General features: G+C 44.6%; 1 protein-coding gene across 5 annotated transcripts in view; it reads left to right on the top strand.

The window, feature by feature from the left end:
* The window catches only part of SGK1 (serum/glucocorticoid regulated kinase 1), a 111,074-nt gene extending 90,263 nt beyond the window's left edge, over nt 1–20,811 (top strand). For 2 of the 5 annotated variants that reach the window (XM_080666806.1, XM_080666808.1), the window contains 11 exons: nt 15,515–15,590; nt 16,039–16,114; nt 16,516–16,620; nt 16,727–16,810; nt 16,930–17,061; nt 17,300–17,412; nt 17,760–17,883; nt 18,298–18,393; nt 18,870–19,025; nt 19,117–19,206; nt 19,618–20,811. In XM_080666806.1, coding sequence (XP_080522932.1) covers nt 15,515–15,590; nt 16,039–16,114; nt 16,516–16,620; nt 16,727–16,810; nt 16,930–17,061; nt 17,300–17,412; nt 17,760–17,883; nt 18,298–18,393; nt 18,870–19,025; nt 19,117–19,206; nt 19,618–19,785 — 1,220 coding nt within the window. In that variant the 3' untranslated portion in view covers nt 19,786–20,811. Of the gene's footprint in view, nt 1–12,454; nt 12,642–13,920; nt 14,453–15,233; nt 15,381–15,514; nt 15,591–16,038; nt 16,115–16,515; nt 16,621–16,726; nt 16,811–16,929; nt 17,062–17,299; nt 17,413–17,759; nt 17,884–18,297; nt 18,394–18,869; nt 19,026–19,116; nt 19,207–19,617 lie in introns of those variants that run through there. The other 3 variants (XM_080666810.1, XM_080666807.1, XM_080666809.1) reach the window with 3 other exon arrangements.
* The last annotated feature ends 693 nt before the right edge of the window (nt 20,812–21,504 follow it).

Here is a 21,504-nt window from a genome sequence, read left to right as displayed (position 1 = left end):
TTCCAGTAACCGTGGCTGATCTGGAGAAGTCCACTGCTTAGTGCCCAGTCTGCCAGCAGCAGAGACCGACACTGAGCCCCTAATATCACACCGTTCCCAGAGTGTTCAGCCAACAGGTTAATTACATTCAACCCTCATGTCATGGAAGGGACAGCTTTTTATTTTTAATCTGGATACAGATTTGCCTTCCTTTTGTGCAATGCTTTTGCCAAAACAACTTGTTCATGGACTTCTAGAATGCCTGATCCACCACCATGATATTCCATGCAGCATTGCTTCTGATCAAGGAACTAACTTCACAGTGAATGAAGTAAGGCCACGGGCCCCATGCTACTATTCTGAAGCAACTTGGCTTGATACAATAGTGGAATGGCCTTTCAAAGACTCAGTTACAGTGCCAGCTAGGTGACAATATATTTTGCAGGGCTGGGGCAAGGTTTTCCATTAAGTTGATTATACTCTAAATTAGCATCCATATTTGGTGCTGTTTCTCCCATAGCTGGGATTTACAAGTCCAAAAATCAAGGTGTGGAAATAGGAGTGGCACCACTCACTATTAGCGCTAGTGACCTATTAGCAATATTTTTGCTTCCTGTCTCTCCAATCTTATGCTCTGCTGGGCTAGAGGTCTTAGTTCAAAGGGAGGAATTTTTCCAATGATTCCACTGAGCTAGAAATTACTCCAGCTTTGGGCTCTCTGTGACCCTAAATCAACAGACAAAGAAGGGAGGGAGTGTGCTGGCTGGGATGATTGATCCTGGCTACCCATAACTTGGATTGCCACTCCACAATGTAGGTAAGGAAAGGTATGTTTGGAATACAAGAGACCTCTTAGGGTGTCTCTTAATAAATAATACCATGTCTGTGAATAAAGTCAATGAAAAGCTACAACAACCCAATCCAGGCAGGACTATTAATGGCCCAGACCCTGTCTGGAATGAAGGCTTGGGTCACTCCATTAGGTAAAGAACCATGACCGTTGAGGTGCTTGCTGAGGACAAATAGATAGTGGAAGAAGACAGTTAAAAATATCAGCTACATGACTAATTAGAGAACCAAGGATTATAATTATCATGAATCTTCCTTACTTGTTATGAATATGTTTGTGTGTATGAAGTAAATGTCTTTATTTTCTTCCCTCTCTTATCCTCTTGTCATGTAACATAAAGTATATTAACTTTATATCACAGTTTAAAGATATAAAGAATTAAGAATTAGGAACTTTACAGCATAGTATTTAAGTTACAGGATATCAGGGAGAAGAGTAAACATCCCTCAAGGACTCTGCATCCTCTTCTGGGATAAAGGTTAATAGGTTTTCAACCTAATAGTCATTCTGCTATGGGTTTAAAACTGCACACCAGGCACTGCGCAGTAGGGGCCCTTTAATCAATGTCTTACCATTGTGCAGAGAAGGATATTTACAAAATAAATAAAGTAGAAGGGTTTTGTATCAAATGTTCATTCAGGCTTTCTGACAATGTGAAAGTTATGGAAGAACTTTACAATTTCAAGATAGAAATAAAACACTGTGACGTGGCCATGTTAATGCTGTGTCCTCAGGCTAGATGAGAAGTTCGTGGGGAAAGTTGGTTGAAGAACAGAAGTCAAACAGGTTATGGTAGCATTCTTTTCTATTAAAGTCAGATGGTATCGTTATTGAAGAGGGTTTTCCCTCCCTTTATTCCTATGTATCTGCAAATACAGTGTGACATTTTGCTATCATCACCTACCGAGGGTACATGTGCTTCTACAGCTATACAGGATAATCCTAGAAAGCTGGCAGGGGACCTGGCAGAGCATCAGGCTGCCTCCCTGACTGAGCTAGAACACTATTGGGAAGATAGCTTGCTATCACTTTCTTTAAACTCTAAAAAAGGCAATTCTCCTTGGTCAACTGCCAATGTCTCATAAATATGATCATCCCTCACCTGTAAAACTGAGGAGGTTCATAAACAGAATAGGCCAGAGGACCTTCAGCTAAAAACAGAAGTAAGGAATCATGGTACCCAATGGGCTTCTCATTTTAAAAATTTATCTTTATAGACAGCAAAGAATTGGGGGCAAAGGATAATGTAAAAAAGGAGAGAAAAAGAGGATATGTCTTTTGACTCATTGGAAGATTATCTGTGATCCTTGAAACAAGAGGCTAACCTGACATTTTAAGCAAGCTGGATGCATGAAAGCCTTGATGGCCACCCTTCCAATGGTTTGATTCTCTGAACCTGATAAAGTGTCCATTCAGTGGTATCTGTGAAAAATATCAGCATCTACTTGAGTTTTCTTGAAAAATTGTTATGCAGTATGATTGTTTAATGATCCCTTTGGACCAAAAGAATAGTCTTAATTTAAAAATCTTCACTGTATATCATAAAATCTTGTCTCTCAGATTTCTGAAGCAATTGATAGCATAATATGTAATAAAATAACTAAAATCCAAGGATTTTTTGTTTGCTTTGACTTTGTTTTGCTTTTTAAAAATAATATATTTATTGATTTCATAGAGGAAGGGAGAGGGAGAGAGAGATAGAAATCAATGATGAGAGAGAATCATTGATCAGCTGCCTCTTACACACCCCACACTGGGAATTGAGCCCTAAACCTGGGCATGTGCCATGACCGGAATCAAACTATGACCTCCTGGTTCATAGGTTGATGCTCAACCACTGAGCAACACTGGCTGGGCTGTTTTGCTTTTTATAGTGAGTTATAAAATGACTGCTAGGGAAATGTACCCTTGATTATGTGAAGGAAGGGAAACTAAAGTTGATTGAGAAGCAGTAATGTGCCCAGAAATATATATATAGGGTATATCATTAAACCATTTTACTTATTAAGCATTCCTATTGTCCAGACACTCTTCTGGGCATAGGAATGCTATGGAGAATAAGACAGATCCCATCCCTAGAGACTACTTTCTAGTTTGGGGAGACAAACAGTAAACCCAAGAAGCATGTCAGATAATAGGACTATTATGCAGAGAATTGAAATAGGGTAAATGACAAAGGACAGCCAGTTGCTTACACTAGGTTCCACTGTGTAAGTGGTGTTTACTCTGAGGTCTGAATGGCAAGTAGGATCCAGCCATGTGAGTATCAGGAGGAAAGCATTCCAGGTGGAGTCACAGCACAGACAACGTCCCCAAGGCAGACACAAGCTCGTGCTGCTAAAGGAACAGAGTCAGGATGGCACCAGCCTAGAGGACAAAGGGGAGAGGGAAAAGAGGGGGAGTGGAGAGGGATGTGGTTGGAGCATGTTGGGTAGGTGAGAAACAGGAATTGTACTGTCCAGTATTTAGGAACTCAAGGTCCAGAGAGGCACCTGAGATTCAAATAACAAAGAGCACAAAATCTCTGCCTAAAGCTACAGTGAGGGGTGGCAGAGTGGGATCAGGAGGATTAGCTGGGTGTGGAGCATGATGACAGGAAGCCATGGGATGTGGTTCTGAGTTACCAGAAGTTCCTTTTAGATTTCTCTTTTCCCAGATATCACAGAACTGCACACCATTAGAGCTGCAAGAGAACTTCCAGCTCATTCCTCACTTGAAAAAGTGAATATTCTAAATGGTTAAACATGCCTAAGCTTGCATGTTAACGGCATGAAAGCACAACAGCCTTAGGAAAAGTAGAACTTTCTGTAAGCTTACCTTTTGGGAAAGCGCTGTTCAATTTAACCAAATAAATATAGACCATGCCCGAGTGTGGCAATACTGATTATCTTAAGCCTTAGTACAGCACCTGGCACAAAGGAGGTGCTCCATAGAAGTCTGAATGATTAAAAGTAACAGGCCATGACCCACAGGAACTTGTTTCTCTTTCCATAACTGAAGGATAAGCTGAGTGACCTAGACAAGGCACCTTCTGTGTTAGTTGGCCTTCTCTGACCTTCTTCCAATAAGTTTACCCTCTGTCTGTCCATATTTACACCTATTATTTCCCATCCACCATGAGCAATTGAAAATCCTTTTAGGTTAGCTTTTGGCTTCCTCTCTGCTTTTCCATTCAACACTTAAGCCTCTACTTCAAACACCTGGTAAACAAGTGTTTATTCTGTTATCATAGCATTTAGTTCTTTGATCTAGCCCAGTGGTCGGCAAATCGTGGCTCGCGAGCCACATGCGGCTCTTTGGCCCCTTGAGTGTGGCTCTTCCACAAAATACCACGTGCAGGCACGCACATACAGTGCGATTGAAACTTTGTGGCCCGCCGGAACCGGTTTGGCTCAGTGGATAGAGCATCGGCCTGCGGACTGAAGGGTCCCGGGTTCGATTCCGGTCAAGGGCATGTACCTTGGTTGCGGGCACATCCCCAGTGGGGGGTGTGCAGGAGGCAGCTGATCGATGTTTCTCTCTCATCGATGTTTCTAACTTTCTATCCCTCTCCCTTCCTCTCTGTAAAAAATCAATAAAATATATTTAAAAAAAAAAAAAAGAAACTTCGTGGCCCATGCACAGAAGTCGGTTTTCGGCCTGGGTGAGTCTATTTTGAAGAAGTGGCATTAGAAGAAGTTTAAGTTTTAAAAATTTGGCTCTCAAAAGAAATTTCAATCGTACTGTTGATATTTGGCTCTGTTCACTAATGAGTTTGCCGACCACTGACCTAGGCCTTTCTGGAGCATTGTCTGTGGGGAGACCAACGGAGGAGTGGGAAGTTTGGAAAACAAAGTGGGTTATCTTTTCAGGCCTTCATGGAATTCCCATCATTCAGGACTATCCATGGCCGATCCTTGGCCCAGCAGAGTCAGGGCTGTCTATGTGCTTTAAACACAGCACATACCATTGTTATTTTGACTTGTTGATGTGTTCTGTTGTAGTGGTATGTGTAGGGTGAGGGTAAGGAACATAGGCACATCTTCTCTGTGAGATTCCAGTTTGAGCATGTTACTTACCAGATTCTTTTTTTCCCCTGAATTCTTTATTTCAACTATTTTTCACAGTTTATACTAAGTAGTAGATTAAAAGATTAAGGTTTAGAGAATATCTTGTCTAGCCTCACAGGTAATGAGCCTCAGTTGTAGCCGACCAAAGTGTACCTTCAGCCTATTACTGACACTCCTGATCTTGCCCTGGGAGGTGACGTAAACATTTTTGTAGCTTACGTTCAGGGTTGAAATCAAAAGGAAGCTCCCTAAACTGCTTTACATTAAAATGATGCCAATTAACCTGCTGCCACCATCTCACTGCTTTCCCCACTGCTGACTACTATTACATTGATCTTATTTTGTTGCTGTAATTTGTAGGCAGGGTTTACAGGACACAGACCTTAGGAGACGCCTGAGCTTCTCTTACTTCTTGCAAGATTGATTATAGGGTCAGAAATGAGAGAGATTTGGGGGGAGATTTATACTGAGCCGATTAAAGCTTTTAGGTTTCACTTTAGTTTGGTTACAGATGTCTGCCAGAAGTCCAGGCCCCTCATTTTCTATTATTGGCACTTTGTGAATAAAGTGGGGGTGAAAGAGGGCCCTTTACACTGTCTTTGTGTAGATTGCAACTTTAATATGTGTGTCCCAAGGATTCAGCTAAGAGATGCCAAGCCTGTGCTGCCGGACTGCCAAGGCTGGGCTCAGGACTGGTAGGAGAATAAGCGGGTGTGCGGTTGGCCCTGGACAGTGAAGGAAGAGGCTCCTCAGCCCAGAGCTCTCTGCCTTTCTTTGCCATAATCTGACATTTCATCATTACAAAGTAATTTTTTTAAAAAATAAATCTTTATTCAGATTATTACAATTACTTCTCCTTTTTCCCCCCATAGCTCCCCTCCACCCATTTCCCACCCCACCTTCTGCCCTTACCTCCCCCCCACTGTCCTCATCCATAGATGTATGATTTTTGTCCATTCTCTTCATGAACCCCCCACACCCCTTTCCCCCTGAGAATTATCAGTTCACTCCCTTTCTATGCCCCTGATTCTATTATATTCACCAGATTATTCTGTTCCTCAGGTTTTTAATTCACTTGATTTTTAGGTTCACTTGTTGATAGATATGTATTTGTTGTTCATAATTTTTATCTTTACTTTTTTCTTCTTCCTCTTCTTTAAGAATACCTTTCAGCATTTCATATAATACTGGTTTGGTGGTGATGAACTCCTTCAGCTTTTTCTTATCTGTGAAGCTCTTTATCTGCCCTTCAATTCTGAATGATAGCTTTGCTGGGTAGAGTAATCTTGGTTGTAGGTTCTTGCTATTCATCACATTGAAAATTTCTTGCCACTCCCGTCTGGCCTGCATAGTTTCTGTTGAGAAGTCAGCTGACAGTCGTATGGGTGCTCCCTTGTAGGTAATTAACTGTTTTTCTCTTGCTGCTTTTAATATTCTCTCTTTGTCTTTTGCTCTTGGCATTTTAATTATGATGTGTCTTGGTGTGGTCCTCTTTGGATTCCTTTTGTTTGGGGTTCTGTGCGCTTCCTGGACTTGTAAGTCTATTTCTTTCACCAGGTGGGGGAAGTTTTCTGTCATTATTTCTTCAAATAGGTTTTCAGTATCTTGCTCTCTCTCTTCTTCTGGCACCCCCATAATTCTGATGTTGGTACGCTTGAAGTTGTCCCAGAGTCTTCTTACATTATCTTCAACTTTTTGGATTTTTTTTTTTTTTTTTTGCTTTTTGCTTTTTCGGTTGAGTGTTTTTTGCTTCTTTGTATTTCAATTCTTTGACTTGATTCTTGTGTTCCTCTATTCTGTTTCTGGGTCTCTGTATAATATTTTTTATTTCAGTCAGTGTATGTTTAATTTCTAGTTGGTCCTTTTTCATATCTTCGAGGGTCTCATTATATTTATCAGCCTTTTCTAGGATATTCTTAAAAAGTCTTATAACCGTGGTTTTGAATTCTATATCCAGTCGTTTGTTTTCCTCCATTTCTTTCGTTTGTGATCTGATTCTTTGACCCCGCATTTTCACTGATTCCCTGAGTTGGTAAGGTAGATATTTGTGCTAGGTTTCCAATATGGCCCAGTGGGTCTGCTTCCCCAGTTAACCTGAGGTGGACACTCTTGGTGCACCCCTTTGTGGACTGTGTGTACAGCCTTGTTGTAATTAAGTCTTTATTGTTGTTGGTATCACTGGGAAGAATTGACCTCCAGGCCAGTTGGCTGTAAGGATCAGCTGTGTCTATGCTGGGAGAAGTTCGGTGCTGGAGACAGCCTTATATGATTAGACTTGCCAAATTGCAATAGCCTCTGTGCTCAGCTTGGATGGGGTGGAGTCTCAGTCTTGGCTTCCTGTCAGCCTTGCCCTTGTGCACATGTGCGCTTTCAGTCCTCCGCCTTCCCCAGCTCGAGTCTCCGCCTGAGAGTCCAGACTCCCCCCACAAGAGCGTGGGTCCCCAGGGGCTCGCCTGGAACTGGGGTTCACTGTAGTCAGAACTGGGGGTCTGCAGTCAGAATCCTCTGACTCCCTTCCACTAGGGAAAGCCTGTGGCAACTTCCGCAGCCTTTGTGCGCACTGGCCCGCGCGCACCTTCAGACCTAACTGGGATTCAGTGCGGTCGGAGGCTTCCTTCCCCCTTCTGCCAGAGAAAGTCAGCCAGGCTCTCAGCCGCCCTTCCTCTCTGCGCGCACAAAGCCCCTTTGCCGTACCTCCAATTCTCTGTGAGCTTTTCTCTTTGCTTCTAGTTGTAGAATTTTCACTCAGCCAGCTTTCCTGTGGTTCTGGATGGTGTCCGTTCTGTCTTTTAGTTGTAGTTTTGAAATTGTTGTGCGAGGCAGCAGTTTAGGTGTTTACCTATGCCGCCATCTTGGTTTCTCCTCTACAAAGTAATTTTTTAAAAATTTATCTTTATTGTTGAAAGTATTACAGATGTCCCCTTTGATTTTTCCCATTGACCCCGTCCACCCCACACCCGCTCCCTCCCAGACCTTCACCAGACACAAGGTAATTTTTTTGAATTGAAAAGAAAGGTATTTTAAAATGCAAATGCCTAACAATAAATAAATGCCTAACAACAAATGCCTAACACTAAAGCTGTGTTGATAATATATAAAGCTTTTAGTAAGGCCATAGTCCACTTGTGTTTAGAAAGTCAGAGATAATATTGAATTTTTTACTTTAACATTTTTCCCACTTGCTCTTGTATTATTTTTCATAATCATATGGAAAGTTCCCTGGGTGTCATTTTCCAGGTCAATTCCGAGAGCCAAATATAAAGCTGTCAAACATGTGCAATTCTTTGCCCTTCATATTATGTTCTAGTTGACAGTTATGATTTTTATTTATTGTTCATTGGATTATGCCACATCAGACATTACAACATTCCAAAGATAGAGATAAGGCGAGTCGTCAGCCCACTAATTTATTGCTAGCTAGATTCCCATTCTTCCTAAGTCAAGAGCAACCACTGGCCTCCCTTCTTTAATTTGTGCTCTGACTGAAATAAAACATTTACTACAAACCATGTCCCCATCCTCCCACCCACTTTCCTGTGGCCTGACTTTCTAGAAAGAATGGGTACAGACCATTGGTGCTATTACTGCGAAAAGATTGCTAATCTCTGTGCTAGGCCTTGACTATGCTGTTTAAGCTTTCATTCGTTTTCCAACCACATAAATTTCCCCGCTCCAACTTTCAACACTCCCTTATATGTCTGTGTATGTAAATTTGCTCATTTTTAATGAGATAGGAGAAGGTGTTTTTTAAAGCAAATATCCTTAGTAGGAGTAATAGTTGAGTTATCAACTACATTTTGGTTTGAATTAACTCTCTGTAACACTTCGCCAGGTGTCACTTTAAAAGTGTTGGTGGAGGGATTTTCCTTGGTTTTTAGACACTATGGCTCAATCTCATCTTGTAGACAAATTGCCCACGTGCCCGTCATCCTGTGAGCTCATGTTTACCATTGTGTCTCCTGCATGTTGTACAGTGTCTGATGCATAGTTCTAGAAGAATCTGGTGATAAATGGATGAATAAACTCCAACCATGACCAGAGCTGTATCAGGTGTCTATGCAGGCTAAAAATCAGCAGTGCTTTTTAATTTCACTTGAAAGTGCTGTTTCCTATTTCACTAGTAGTGGCCACATACATTTTGCTTGTGTCTAAGTAGGGTCTGGGTAAGGACCATATTTCCAAATTATTCCCGAGCTGCTGCACAGCACCTTAGAGTTTGGTACTCAGACTATTGCTTCTGCTTAGAACAACCTTCCTGTTTAGTACCAAGCTGGACTTTCCAGGACCAGCCCAAATATCTTTCTTTTGTGGAGACTTTCCTCAACAACTCCATGCCTGCTGCTTCAACCCCGTAGAAAATTCCTCTGTTCTACTCTGGCCAGCTCAGATGTCTGTGTTTAACACTCAAAATGTCTCGTTAGAATGAGAGCTTCTGTAGAGTCAGATAACTGGATTACTGACATTTGTGTTCCTTGATCTTCATATTTGTACTTAATAAGTGCTTGTTAAATGCTTGCATGAATGAGCGGAAGAGAGACAAGGAGAGAAGGAGGGAGGCAGGGAGGAGGAAAGAAGAATCCAGTAAATATCTCCCTTGGCAATTAGCAGAGAGCAGGGCTCTGAGGCAGTTGGCATTAGTGGGAAAGAGGGTGAGAGGCAATAGTTCAGAGTCTGGGGGACCATATAATGTGCCCGTGCTATGCGCAGGTTGTGGGAGAAGCATCAGAGTCAACTAAAGTGACAAAAAAAAGGGGTACAGAAAGAAGTTAAATTTGGTCCTAAAAGCAAGTTTTGCTAGTTAACAATTTTGCCTGTCATTTGCCCAACTTAGGAAAAAATAACAATAATTGCATAATCCCTAATAGTTAAAAAAAAAATGCTATTAGGGAAAATGACATAAGTCTTCCATGCTAGACAGCTACATGTACATTATTTAACAAAACCATTTCCAAGGTTCTTATATGTAAAGTCTTGTCTATTCAAAATCACTATTTTGGAAAAAAATAAGTTCTATGTAGAGGTGCCTATTCAGGCTAATAGAAAGCATGTAGTTTTGTGGGTTTAAGTAACTCTTAACTCTATTATTCTGGATAATGTGTTCTTCGCTTAGTTACCTACATTCTTATCTCCTCTATGCATGCCAATTTTGACAATTATGATTACAGAAGGTAATAATCACTATAGAACCTGTGTTCTATAAATAGACATTTAATTACCATTGCTAGTTACTTATCTATACTAGCTATCCTGAATAAATCCATTTGTCATCATTTTCTGTTTGATGAATACTATAAAAAATGTACTTAGTGGCAACCTTCAACAAAAAAACAGTCCATTTAGTTGCTCTCTGGAGTAATAATTATGTTTTCTGGCATTCTATGTGCTTTCTTTGGTGATGCTCCAGGGAAAGCATTCTATAAGCATCAAGTAATGAATCAATAAGCATAAGAACCTAAACTATACAGGATTGTTCTAGAATGTATGGCACTTTGAGCCATACAAAACAATTATATGCCCTGTTATCAATGGAAGATATTGTATCTAGGGAGAAGACTAATACAGCTGACACATTTAGGCAGTCCAATACTTAAGTCCTTATAAAAATATTTTTTTTAAATTTTTCCTCTAATATATTAATATCAGTAATTTCTGTTCTAAGCCTTTAAATTAAATAGAAAGGCCCATATCTTTTTTTATTTATAAGAGAACATTTATTTGGTTAATCACAGATGTATAAAAAGTAGTTCCTAGAAGAAATGGGTTTAGGAAACAAGTAATAGAGGTAAAGGAAGGGCCCTAGGAGCTTGGGAGTGAGAGGGGAGAAGGGAGAAGGGAAAGACACAGGTGTGCTTGTGGGAGGCAGAGCACATTGGGTCCTCCATCCTACGTGTTTTAAGGATGATCATTTTTAGGGAAGGTCCCAGGAGAAGATCTCAATAGAATATTCAGCAGTTTTCCAGGTGTGTCCTTTCAGGGTTGTGGTCTCCACGGACTGGTTGGCACCAGGGCAGGGTCATGATTCAATGTAGATGGTCCTGAGGTCAGCCGTGGGGGTCACTGGCTTGGTTTTGCTGCTTTTCTGGGCCTGGAGCTTCCCATCCTGACTGGCAAAGTCAGGGTGTGGGGTGCAGCTGAATGCTGGGGCTGGCTGCCAGTCATCCCCCGGCTGCTGCGGTTGGCTTCCACCGTGCTGCAGCATCTCAGGGCCTCGGGCCTCCTTGTCGGAGCCCCCACTCGCCACGCTCCCCATCATGAGGAACAGCCACTGCCTGAGTCTGGCCTGTGGCTGTGGACCACCTCTCCAGCTGAGTGAGGGTGTGGCTGGGCACCTCATGCCATGAAGGTCTGCATCGAGATGGCCTGCAAGCCCGAGAAGGAACTCATGAAGTACCAGCATCAGAAAGGGCCACATCTTAATAAAGTTTCCGTTTTTCATTTGATAGTCCATCAAGAAAAATAAAGTAGAAGAGCGAAACGATTTTCTGAAGTATTCAAGTACACATGCATGAGAAAATGCCTTGGTGAATCATTTCCGTTTGAGAGTTTTGACTGCAGTTTGCCCAGTGTGAGGCCTAAATTTGAGAGGACTGGCTGAGGGGAGTGGGCAGGTAATTAGCCTATCTCATATCAAGGCCTCTATATTTTCTATGACTGCACTAGGTGTTGTGAAGACGTTTTTCTGGGACTGATTAAACCTCAGGAGAAAGTGGGTTTGGAAAGCATGCATTTCGGAGCGGTCCTCCCAGAGAACACGATCGCCCTCTAGGCTGCATTTACTAGCTGAGTTTTGTGACACAACCCTGGCCATCTCGCCACCAGGGAGTAAGAGGGAAAGGGGCCGGATTCCTCCCGGTGGGAGGACTTTCTGGACCAAAGAAAGAAGCTGGCGACGGGAAGGAAGAAACTGATCAAGCGCTTCAATAGCGGCCACGGGGCAGCCTAAAGCCTGCGCAGTTAACAGGCGCCTCGCAGTTCCCTTGCCTACCGCCCCCCCTGCACCGCACGCCGGCCGCCCGTGTGTCACCTTCCTGTTCGGAAGTCTTAGTGGGTTGCCGGGACAGAACAGGGGGCGCCTGCTCCACCCGTCAGGTATCCGGTTGGAAGAAAAACCAGTCTCAACAACTTGATTCTCTCTCTTAAATGATAAGTTTAGCAGACCATTCGTCTCCAACGGCTGAACATTAGGGTGGGAGGGGGGAGACACTTCAGACGTCCCTGTTCTGTTCCAACCACAAATCATATGGTGGTGCCTCTTCTCTAGTCCACTTAAAGAGTCCTCTGACATTCCATGTTCTTCCTGGAATGCATGCTGGAGCGCCAGGGCTTCTTTGAGAAAATGAACCCTATGCATATGTTTTGATTTTCTGGACTGATTTGTGATGATAATCAGTCAAGTTACATTTTTGTGTGTGTGTCTTGCTGAGGGTGTAATAAACCCAGGATGCTGAAGACTGTAATTTTCTGAGTGATGTTGCAATGGAGGGAATAAATGGCCCTGTGTTGAACTTTGCAGCTTGCTCCCTTCCTGTATGTAAATTGCCTTCATATAAAGTGGGGCTGATAACACAGCAGGGACGGGCGCCTCTGGCTCCTCGTGCTCCCCTGTCATCTCCAGCCTCCAGCCTTATCAGGCACATAGCAGGAGGCTGCTGCAGCCCTAACTGAGCGCTACCTACCTCCAGCCCCCAGAAAGTAACCTCCAGCCTTCATATCCCAGGCAACCTGAAGAATGAAATAGGAGACTGTAAAATCCCCTTTGAAAGGTTCGTCCGCTTTTATTACTGTAACCTGGACCGAGTGGATAAAACAAAGATGCTACAGAGGATTTGGAGTTACTTGGCTTGGGGGAGGCCCAGGAGGTGGTACTTAGGGGAGGGTCTCTGAAGGAAGGTTTCTTACTTTAATGTGTGTGTTGTTTTTTTTAAGCAAGCAAGCAAAATCTTTGTGTAGGCTGCCGTTTCTAGGCAGTCCTTGCAAAATTTGCATCTCAAAGGGGGAAGGAATGGTGTAGAATGGGGCTGGGTTGAGCTAGGCTAATTGAAGTGGTATTGGGGGGGGGGTATTGGCAGTAACAAATCATACTATATGAAGGATGCATGCAAGATGAAGCAGAAAGTGACTGTGATTTGGAGTTTCCTAAAACTGGCTTTAGATTGGAGCATCAATTTCAGGCAATAGTGCTTTTTTTTAAGAGTGGATGCTGAGCCAAATTTCTCAGCCCGCTCCAGGAGAAAGGATGTGTGTTCCCTTCTTCCAGTGCAGGGCTGTGGTAACTGAGCAAACCAAGAAGCAGTTGAGGCCACAGATCATATTAGGGCAAATGAGGTGGTTGTGCTGCCTACAAAGCGAAGCCCTACCCAAGACCAAAGAAAACCCTCTTCAATGCTATTCTTGGTTTGACAGCTGGTATTTCGGAGTGTCTGACCTAGCAGCAGGCAACTCTGAAATGACAGCAAAGGGTCATGGCAGGGCAGCCACCGCAGACAGCACCAGCGAGCACCAGGTACCGGGCCCTGCAAATCTTGGTAACTTGCAGAGCCTCCTCTTCGCTCCAGGCCAGGTGGCGGTCCTGGCGGCGCCCCAGCCAACTCTGGCGCGACTCCTCGCGCCGGCGGTCAGACTGCAGGTCCAGGTATCTCCCTGCGGCGGGGTTACAGGAAGGCACCGCGCAGCTGCTGCGCAGAGCTTCCCTCTCTCCTATGCGTTCTGGAGCCGAGGCTCCCGGCTAGTCTTTCAGGAGCTAACGGTTCCCAGTTTATCTGGGACTCGAGAGAAAGAGCCAGGTGGTAAAACTAAGAAAACCAGGCGCCAACGCTTTAAGTAAACGTGGGGAGAAGGGAAGAAGAGGACAAACTCAGGGAATTTACGACAATGGAATGTGACCTTGCGTAGTTTTCAGGCGGGAGAGCCGGGCGAGCCCACGATGCCCCCGGGTGTACACCCCACGCCGCCCTCGCTGTCCCGGGGTCACGCCAGGTCTGTGCCCTGCGCGGAGCCGCTGCTCCCTAACTTGCCACTTCCTCACGTGTTCTGGGCATGGCGGGGATTAAAAATGCAAGGGGGAAAATTACATGCGGAACGGACAGAATGTTCTCAGAGATTACTTCAGGGGGGGGAAAGTGAGATGCAGATTGTACTTTTTTTCCCTTTAGTGCAGAGACGAGTTTTATTTCCGCCCCCTCCCCTACACATTCCTGACCTCTCCCTCCCCCTTCCCTCTTTCTTTCCTTCCTTCCTCCTCGTCCAAGTTCTGGGATTTTTTCAGCCTAGCTTGGCTTTGGCCAAAAGCACAAAAAAGGCGTTTTCGGAAGCGGCCCGGCCGTGCACAAGGGCCATTTGTTTGTTTTGGGACTGGGGCAGGAAATCTTGCCGGGCCTGAGTCACGGCGGCTCCTTCAAGGAAACGTCAGTGTTCTCCTGTCGCCCTCGCCGGCTGCGCGCCCGGCCGCCGCTTTCCATGGGGGAGATGCAGGGCGCGCTGGCCCGGGCCCGTCTCGAGTCCCTGCTCCGGCCCCGCCACAAAAAGAGGGCCGAGGCGCAGAAAAGGAGCGAGTCCTTCCTCCTGACCGGACTGGGTAAGCGCCGCCGCTGCACGCGGGGACTGGTCACTCCCCCACTAGTTGCTTGGCTCCAGTGAGCGGGGCTGCTGTTGGTGATGCTGTTGGTGAGGGTGGAGGGATGGGGACGGCGGGAGCGGGGAGACCAGCCGGGCGCCTGGCCCCACGCCGGCCCCGAAGATAAGGGCGCGCGGGGCCGCCCTCCCCCGGCGCGGCCACCCTGTGCCCGAGAGATAACCCTGCTGCTGGCGTGCGGCCGCCGGGAGAGGGCGGATGAGGCTGCCGCGTGAATTCGGGGAGAGGGTCGGCGCCTGGGCCGGGGCGAATCCGAAATCAGGGTTTGATGAGCCAGAGCGGGCACAAAGCCACCGGTGGCCGCGCACCGGGCGGAAAGCGCCTGGGAGCCGCGACTGATGTTCTCGCTGGAGGAGTAAGTGAGGGTGGAAAATTACCCCAGGCTCTCCCACTTCTCCCCCCTCGCACCCTCCTGCGCTGGCGGTTTCCCTCTCTCAGGCCCTGGAGCGAAAGAGGTAGATAACCGCCTCGCGCCGGGCCCTCCCCCGACGGCCCCGGAGGCCCCGGCGGCCGGCGCCCCGCACCCCCGGCGCGGCTCGCCCTCCCGCCAGGGCGGAACCGCTTGCCGCCGGCCGCCTAGCCGCCTGCAGAGCCGCGGGGCCGACGGGGGCGGGGGCGGGGCCGGGGGCGGGGCCTGGCAGCGAGACCGCCTCACTGTGGCGCGGGCCCCGCCCCCGCGGAGGCGCAGTGCTTATAAGAACGGCGACTCGGCCGGAGGGAGCTGTCGGTTCTGCCGGTCCCTTCGCTACCGCTTCTCTGCGCCGCCTCGCTGTATTCTGTCCCCACTTTGCGGCGATGACAGTGAAAACCGAGGCTGCTAGGGGCACACTCACTTACTCCAGAATGAGGGGAATGGTAGCAATTCTAATCGGTGAGTGCCGGAATCACTGGATTTCTAATCTAGGATATGCCAAGTGGAAATTTTTGAAGATCCCCCATCAAATTAGTGCGCTTGGCGTCGGATGTTACCAAGCCATCTAAACGTTTATTTCTCTTTAATTGCAGCTTTCATGAAACAGAGGAGGATGGGCCTGAACGACTTTATTCAGAAGATTGCCAATAACTCCTATGCATGCAAACAGTAAGTTGGGGGAATTTGGGGCACATGAAAATTAGTATAGATAGTTTCAGTTCACCAGCACTAAGACATTCTCATCACTGTGTTGATCAGGAAGCCTAAGACTTCCCCGGAGATGGGGATCCCCTTTCAAGTTCTAATTTACTTATAACATTTTAAACATTAAAATTAATTTGTGGATTTGGCTTGCTCTAAAGCTGTAAGATAAAATTTTTGTGTTTGCCTAATTCACCTCTGTCTCCATGAAGAACAACCCTCATCTCTTTATTTAACTGGGTTTATTATTTTCTTTGGCTAATTTCTTTAACTGAGTAATTTATTTGGGTGTCTAGTTTAAACACTGAATTCTCCGGGAAAGTTTGAGCCAGAAACTCACTATTTGTGCTGGTGCGCCCCTTTGTGGTGAGTTAGGAGGTTCTAAATTGTTCTTTTTTTTTTTTTTTTTTTGTAGCCCTGAAGTTCAGTCCATTTTGAAAATCTCCCAGCCTCAGGAGCCTGAGCTTATGAATGCCAACCCTTCTCCTCCAGTAAGTATTCTCCATTTGTAACGTCTGTGACAGAATCTTGTAAATGAGTCAGCATTCCTACATTGATGAATTAAAATGGCATTTCTAGAAATTAGTATTAAGGCAGGAATGCCTCTTTAGTTCATGTGTAACAAGTGACTTAAGCACTTAAGAATTGAGTCAGTGGAGTATTTTAAATGGCATATTTCATAAAAGATTTATCTGCTTACAATAACATTGTGTAATTTCCATACTCTAGTTTGAGAAATTAACATGAATGAAAAGTAGTTTTGAGTGTTTGTAGATGTATGGAGATTTGCTTCGGTCATTTGCAGATGTAACATCTTTGACAGTGCCTATGCTTTATTATCGATGTCTTCCTTTGAAACCAAGATATTAAAAAAAAGCATTTTATTTTTCAGCCAAGTCCTTCTCAGCAAATCAACCTTGGTCCATCATCCAATCCTCATGCTAAACCATCTGATTTCCACTTCTTGAAAGTGATCGGGAAGGGCAGTTTTGGAAAGGTAATTTCAAATCTGACGTCCCCGTTACCTAGATAGCCATCCCTGCACTGATTTTACATTCTCCCTGGATGCAGATGGCAAAATGATTTTTTAATTGACATTTCAGGTTCTTCTAGCAAGACACAAAGCAGAAGAAGCATTCTACGCAGTCAAAGTTTTACAGAAGAAGGCGATCCTGAAAAAGAAGGAGGTACGCGAAGGGCTTGTTGGGTTGCACGGTTGGAGACAGACTTTCATTGAGCAGTTTCACCTTAGAATTTCGGTGTCACATTGAAATTTGCCACTAAATCTTGATTGCCCTTTTCCTAGGAAAAGCATATTATGTCGGAGCGGAATGTTCTACTGAAGAATGTGAAGCACCCTTTCCTGGTGGGCCTTCACTTCTCATTCCAGACTGCTGACAAATTGTACTTTGTCCTCGACTACATTAACGGTGGAGAGGTGAGTGGAGGGAAGATGAGCTAACTTGTCTGTGCACAATTTTTAAAAGATGCGTAGGGGAGGAAAGTTACCAGAATTAGCATTTCCTTGAACCATCCAGGTTTCCAATAGTTAATAAATAGACTATTTAGGGCCACTTCCTGCAATTGTTCTCTTCAGCTATATATGTCGAGACTAATTAAATGCATTGTTATCAGGCTTTGGCAAGTGCAGACTGACTTTGTTCTGTCTCCCGCAGTTGTTCTACCATCTCCAGAGGGAGCGCTGCTTCCTGGAACCGCGGGCCCGTTTCTATGCTGCTGAAATAGCCAGTGCCTTGGGTTACCTGCACTCTATGAACATCGTTTATAGGTGAGCTGAAGTTCTCTGAAGGCAGCCTTCGTGGGTATAAAGGAGACACAGAAGGCCTAGCCTTGGACAGGGCCTTAAAATAATGTGTTTATGTACAACTTGGTCACCTAAAACCAGATCTCCCCCAGCATGTGAGCTGTCTTGACTCTGGGCCACTAGGGAATTAGCCAGCTAGGATTGGACCTAATCCAGGATAGGTTAGCAGAACAAGGACTCCCTTTTTTTATTCATGATACAACTGCAGTGAATGTAAAATGCCTTAATACCCCTAACAATTCTCTTTACAGAGGATTTCTTATGAAGTGAAATTAACTTGTGCAACTACTTTTTTGTTCATTTCTTTACAGAGACTTAAAACCAGAGAATATTCTGCTGGATTCCCAGGGACACATTGTCCTTACTGACTTTGGGCTCTGCAAGGAGAACATCGAACACAACGGCACGACATCCACCTTCTGTGGCACACCTGAGGTAGGAGCATCCTCGATTTGCTGCCTGGTCTGCCCCCTCCTTCCCAGAAAGTGCAGTAATGCTTTTAACCACAGAAAGAGTCAACTGTTCTCTGAGATTTCTTGGTCCAATTCAGTGCAAGTAAAATACACTTGCTATTTGATGCAGCATGAGACGTTCCAAGACCGTATGCTGCTTTAATGAAAACTAGATGTTTGCAAGATCCATGTCAATAAAGATTTCTAAATCCCCGAGTAAGATACTGTTGGGTGGCCAGTCAGCTTTAAAGTCCAGTAGTTTTATCAGGAAGCCATCTAAAGAAATATATTCTCCAGGTGGATCCAGGGTCTCTCAGCTCTTTCAAAGTGCATGCCTGGCCTTGGGATTGCCTGGTTTCACTGGCTCTAAACGCTCTTCTCCTGGTCTGTCTTTCAGTATCTCGCACCCGAGGTGCTTCATAAGCAGCCATACGACAGGACTGTGGACTGGTGGTGCCTGGGGGCCGTCTTATATGAGATGCTCTATGGCCTGGTGAGTAACACATTGAGAATCATGGAATATTGCCCCGATAGATAATGCTCCCTAGAATGTAGTCTTCTTACAATCCAGACTCTTCAGGGCACATTGGCCCCATTGCAGACCTGCTCATTGTGTCTTGCCCTTTATCAGTAAGCTTATCAAATGCTGGTAAGAGGCATATTGGTTATTTTATAAGTGGTTTAGGGTGAACTCTTACCTAGTAGATTTTTCTTTTGTAAATTCACATTTTAGTAGATACGACCACACTTAACCTATGTGAGAGTGATAAACATGACTTTATCAGCATCTATCCCCGGTGCGAGTTGCCAAAGAGACATTTAAAAATCCAAGGCCAACAAATATCAAGAAAAAGACATTGTCCAATCCAAGTTCATATATTGCAGCTTAAAAATCTTTTTCTCTATTTGATAATAAGTGCTGTACAAAGCTTCCAGGGAAATATTAAGTGGTTGTCTCCCTTCTCTCAGCCTCCTTTTTACAGCCGAAATACAGCTGAGATGTATGACAACATTCTGAACAAGCCCCTCCAGTTGAAGCCAAATATCACAAATTCTGCAAGACACCTCCTGGAGGGCCTCCTGCAGAAGGACCGGACAAAGCGGCTGGGTGCCAAGGACGACTTTGTGAGTGTTGCTTCCTGTTCTCCTGGTTGGCTGGGAAGTGCCCTTCTCGAATTCTGCCTGTTTAAATTGACCTGGTGTTTCTTCTCAACAGATGGAGATTAAGAATCATGTCTTCTTCTCTGTAATTAACTGGGATGATCTCATTAATAAGAAGGTTACTCCTCCTTTTAACCCAAATGTGGTGAGTATCTTTCTTCTAAATATAGGGGGTCCCCAAGGTCATTTCTTTAAAGTCAGATTTGGTGGTGGTGGTGGAGAGGGAGGGCCCTCAAGGAATAAATTGGCAGATAATTTATTCATGGACCATTATTTTACCTACAGAAAAAGTAGAATATTTGTCCCAACAAAGCTCACAGGATTTTTTCAACACACTTATCAATTAAAGTACCCAAAAAAGGCTAACATTATCCTAATCATTTAAACTCTGCATGGCCTCTGGGGGTTGTACTTGAAATGGGTGATTATTATGGGAGTTTCTGTATTGTGCCCTAAAGACCTGAGCACCAGAATTTAAAGCCTACATAAGGATTTCCCAGCCCTGTATCCAGTGTGAATTCTTAACACTGAATGTGGTTTTCCCTTCCTGCTGCAGAGTGGACCCAGTGACCTGCGGCACTTCGACCCCGAGTTTACTGAAGAGCCCGTCCCCAACTCCATCGGCAGGTCCCCCGACAGCATCCTCCTCACAGCCAGCGTCAAGGAGGCCGCCGAGGCCTTCCTAGGCTTTTCCTATGCACCTCCCGTGGACTCCTTCCTCTGAACAGTCAGAGGGTGGGTTTTGAAGGATTTTCTGTGTGGTTTGAAATGTTTTAGTTAGCCTCTTGGCGGAGCTGCCAACTGACAGGACATCTTCAAAGAGAATTTGCACATCTCCGGGAGCTTGCACATCTTGGCAATCTTATTGCACACTGTTTGCTGGAAGCTTTTCGAAGAGCACATCCTCCTCTCAGTGAGCTCATGAGGTTTTCATTCTTATTCTTCCTTCCAACGTGGTGCTATCTGAAATTCGCGTTAGCGTGCCGCCATAGCCAGGTGCAGTGGTCCTGTCAGAAGGACGCTGCCCTAAGAAGGGTCTCCTGTGAGGGTCTGTCTGGGCTGTGATAACGAATCTTATGACATGTGCCTTTTCTGATGAGATTGTGTTCGCTCCAAAGCTTTTCCTAGTGCAGTGTTTCAGTTCTTTCTTTTTCCTTATGGATTGCTGTGCAAACAGTGGTCTGAGTGTGGTATGCCTGAGCACAGATGGATTTAGTTATAAGCATCAATGTGACACTTGCAGGACACTACAATGTGGGACATTGTTTGTTTCTTCCATATTTGGAAGATAAATTTATGCGTAGACTGTTTTTTTTTTTTGTAAGATATAGTTAATTAAAATTTATTGAAATGGTCTTGCAATGACTTGTATCCAGATGCTTAAGGAAAGCATTGCTGCTACAAATATTTCTATTTTTAGAAAGGGTTTTTATGGACCAATGCCCCAGTTGTCGGTCAAGCCTGGTGTTTTCATTGTTTAAAATGTCACCTGAAAATGGGCATTATTTATGGGGTATTTTTTTTTGCATTCCTGGTAATTGTATGTATTGTATAAAGTCTGTACATTGGGTTATAACACTAGTATATTTAAACTTACAGGCTTATTTGTAATGTAAACCACCATTTTAATGTACTGTAATTAACATGGTTATAATATGTACAATTTTTCCCCTCTTCCCATCACACAACTTTTGTGTGTGTGTGATAAACCAGTTTTGGTTTGCAATAAAACCTTTAAAAATATTTACATAAATTGTGTCATTCGTGTTCTTTTAATATAGTATTTTGGTCTGGGGGGGAGGGGTTAGAGGACAATAATGGGTTCATTTAAAATCTAAAACCAGGGAAATGCTACTGTAATTGCTTTCAATAGCAGTATCTACTGACCCCAGGGGAGCAGAGGCAGGTCTTAAATCCAATTTATATTCTAGGCCTTAGCATTTTATGAAGTCAGTTATTCATAAATCCATCCAAATAAATGGCCTCACAAGGACAGCCATGATGTAATGTTCCCTATATTTACTCCGTGTCCTATGACGTTGACAGCTGTTTGTTCGGACATTTAGCTTGTCTGAAGTAACAGGTAATGCTTTCAACAAATATTTGAACGCCTACTCTGGGCCAAGCTCTGTTCTGAGTGCTTCGGATATAGCAGTGAGCAAAGCAAACCAATCCCTGCTTGATAGAAAAGGCAGAGTTTTTCAGTGGAGCAGTCAATATCATAGTCTGCATGGGTAGGAGAATGCCACTGAAGAGGGCGAGGATGTTTGTCATGAGTGGAGATGTTCCCCAAAAGCCGAGCTGGCAGGACTTGTAGTTTAGAGAGTACCCAGAGCTGAACCGAGCCCAGTGCTGGCTCAGAGAACGATCCCCAAGGAGCAGCACATTCCTGGCATGGACCAGAAGCCTTGAGCCTGTGCACAGCCAGTACTGCATGGACCCA

Source organism: Plecotus auritus (genome assembly GCF_963455305.1).
Source record: "Plecotus auritus genome assembly, chromosome: 4".
Lineage (NCBI taxonomy): Eukaryota > Metazoa > Chordata > Mammalia > Chiroptera > Vespertilionidae > Plecotus > Plecotus auritus.
Note: the sequence above shows the minus strand (reverse complement) of the source record. Positions and strands in the feature narration are given on the sequence as shown.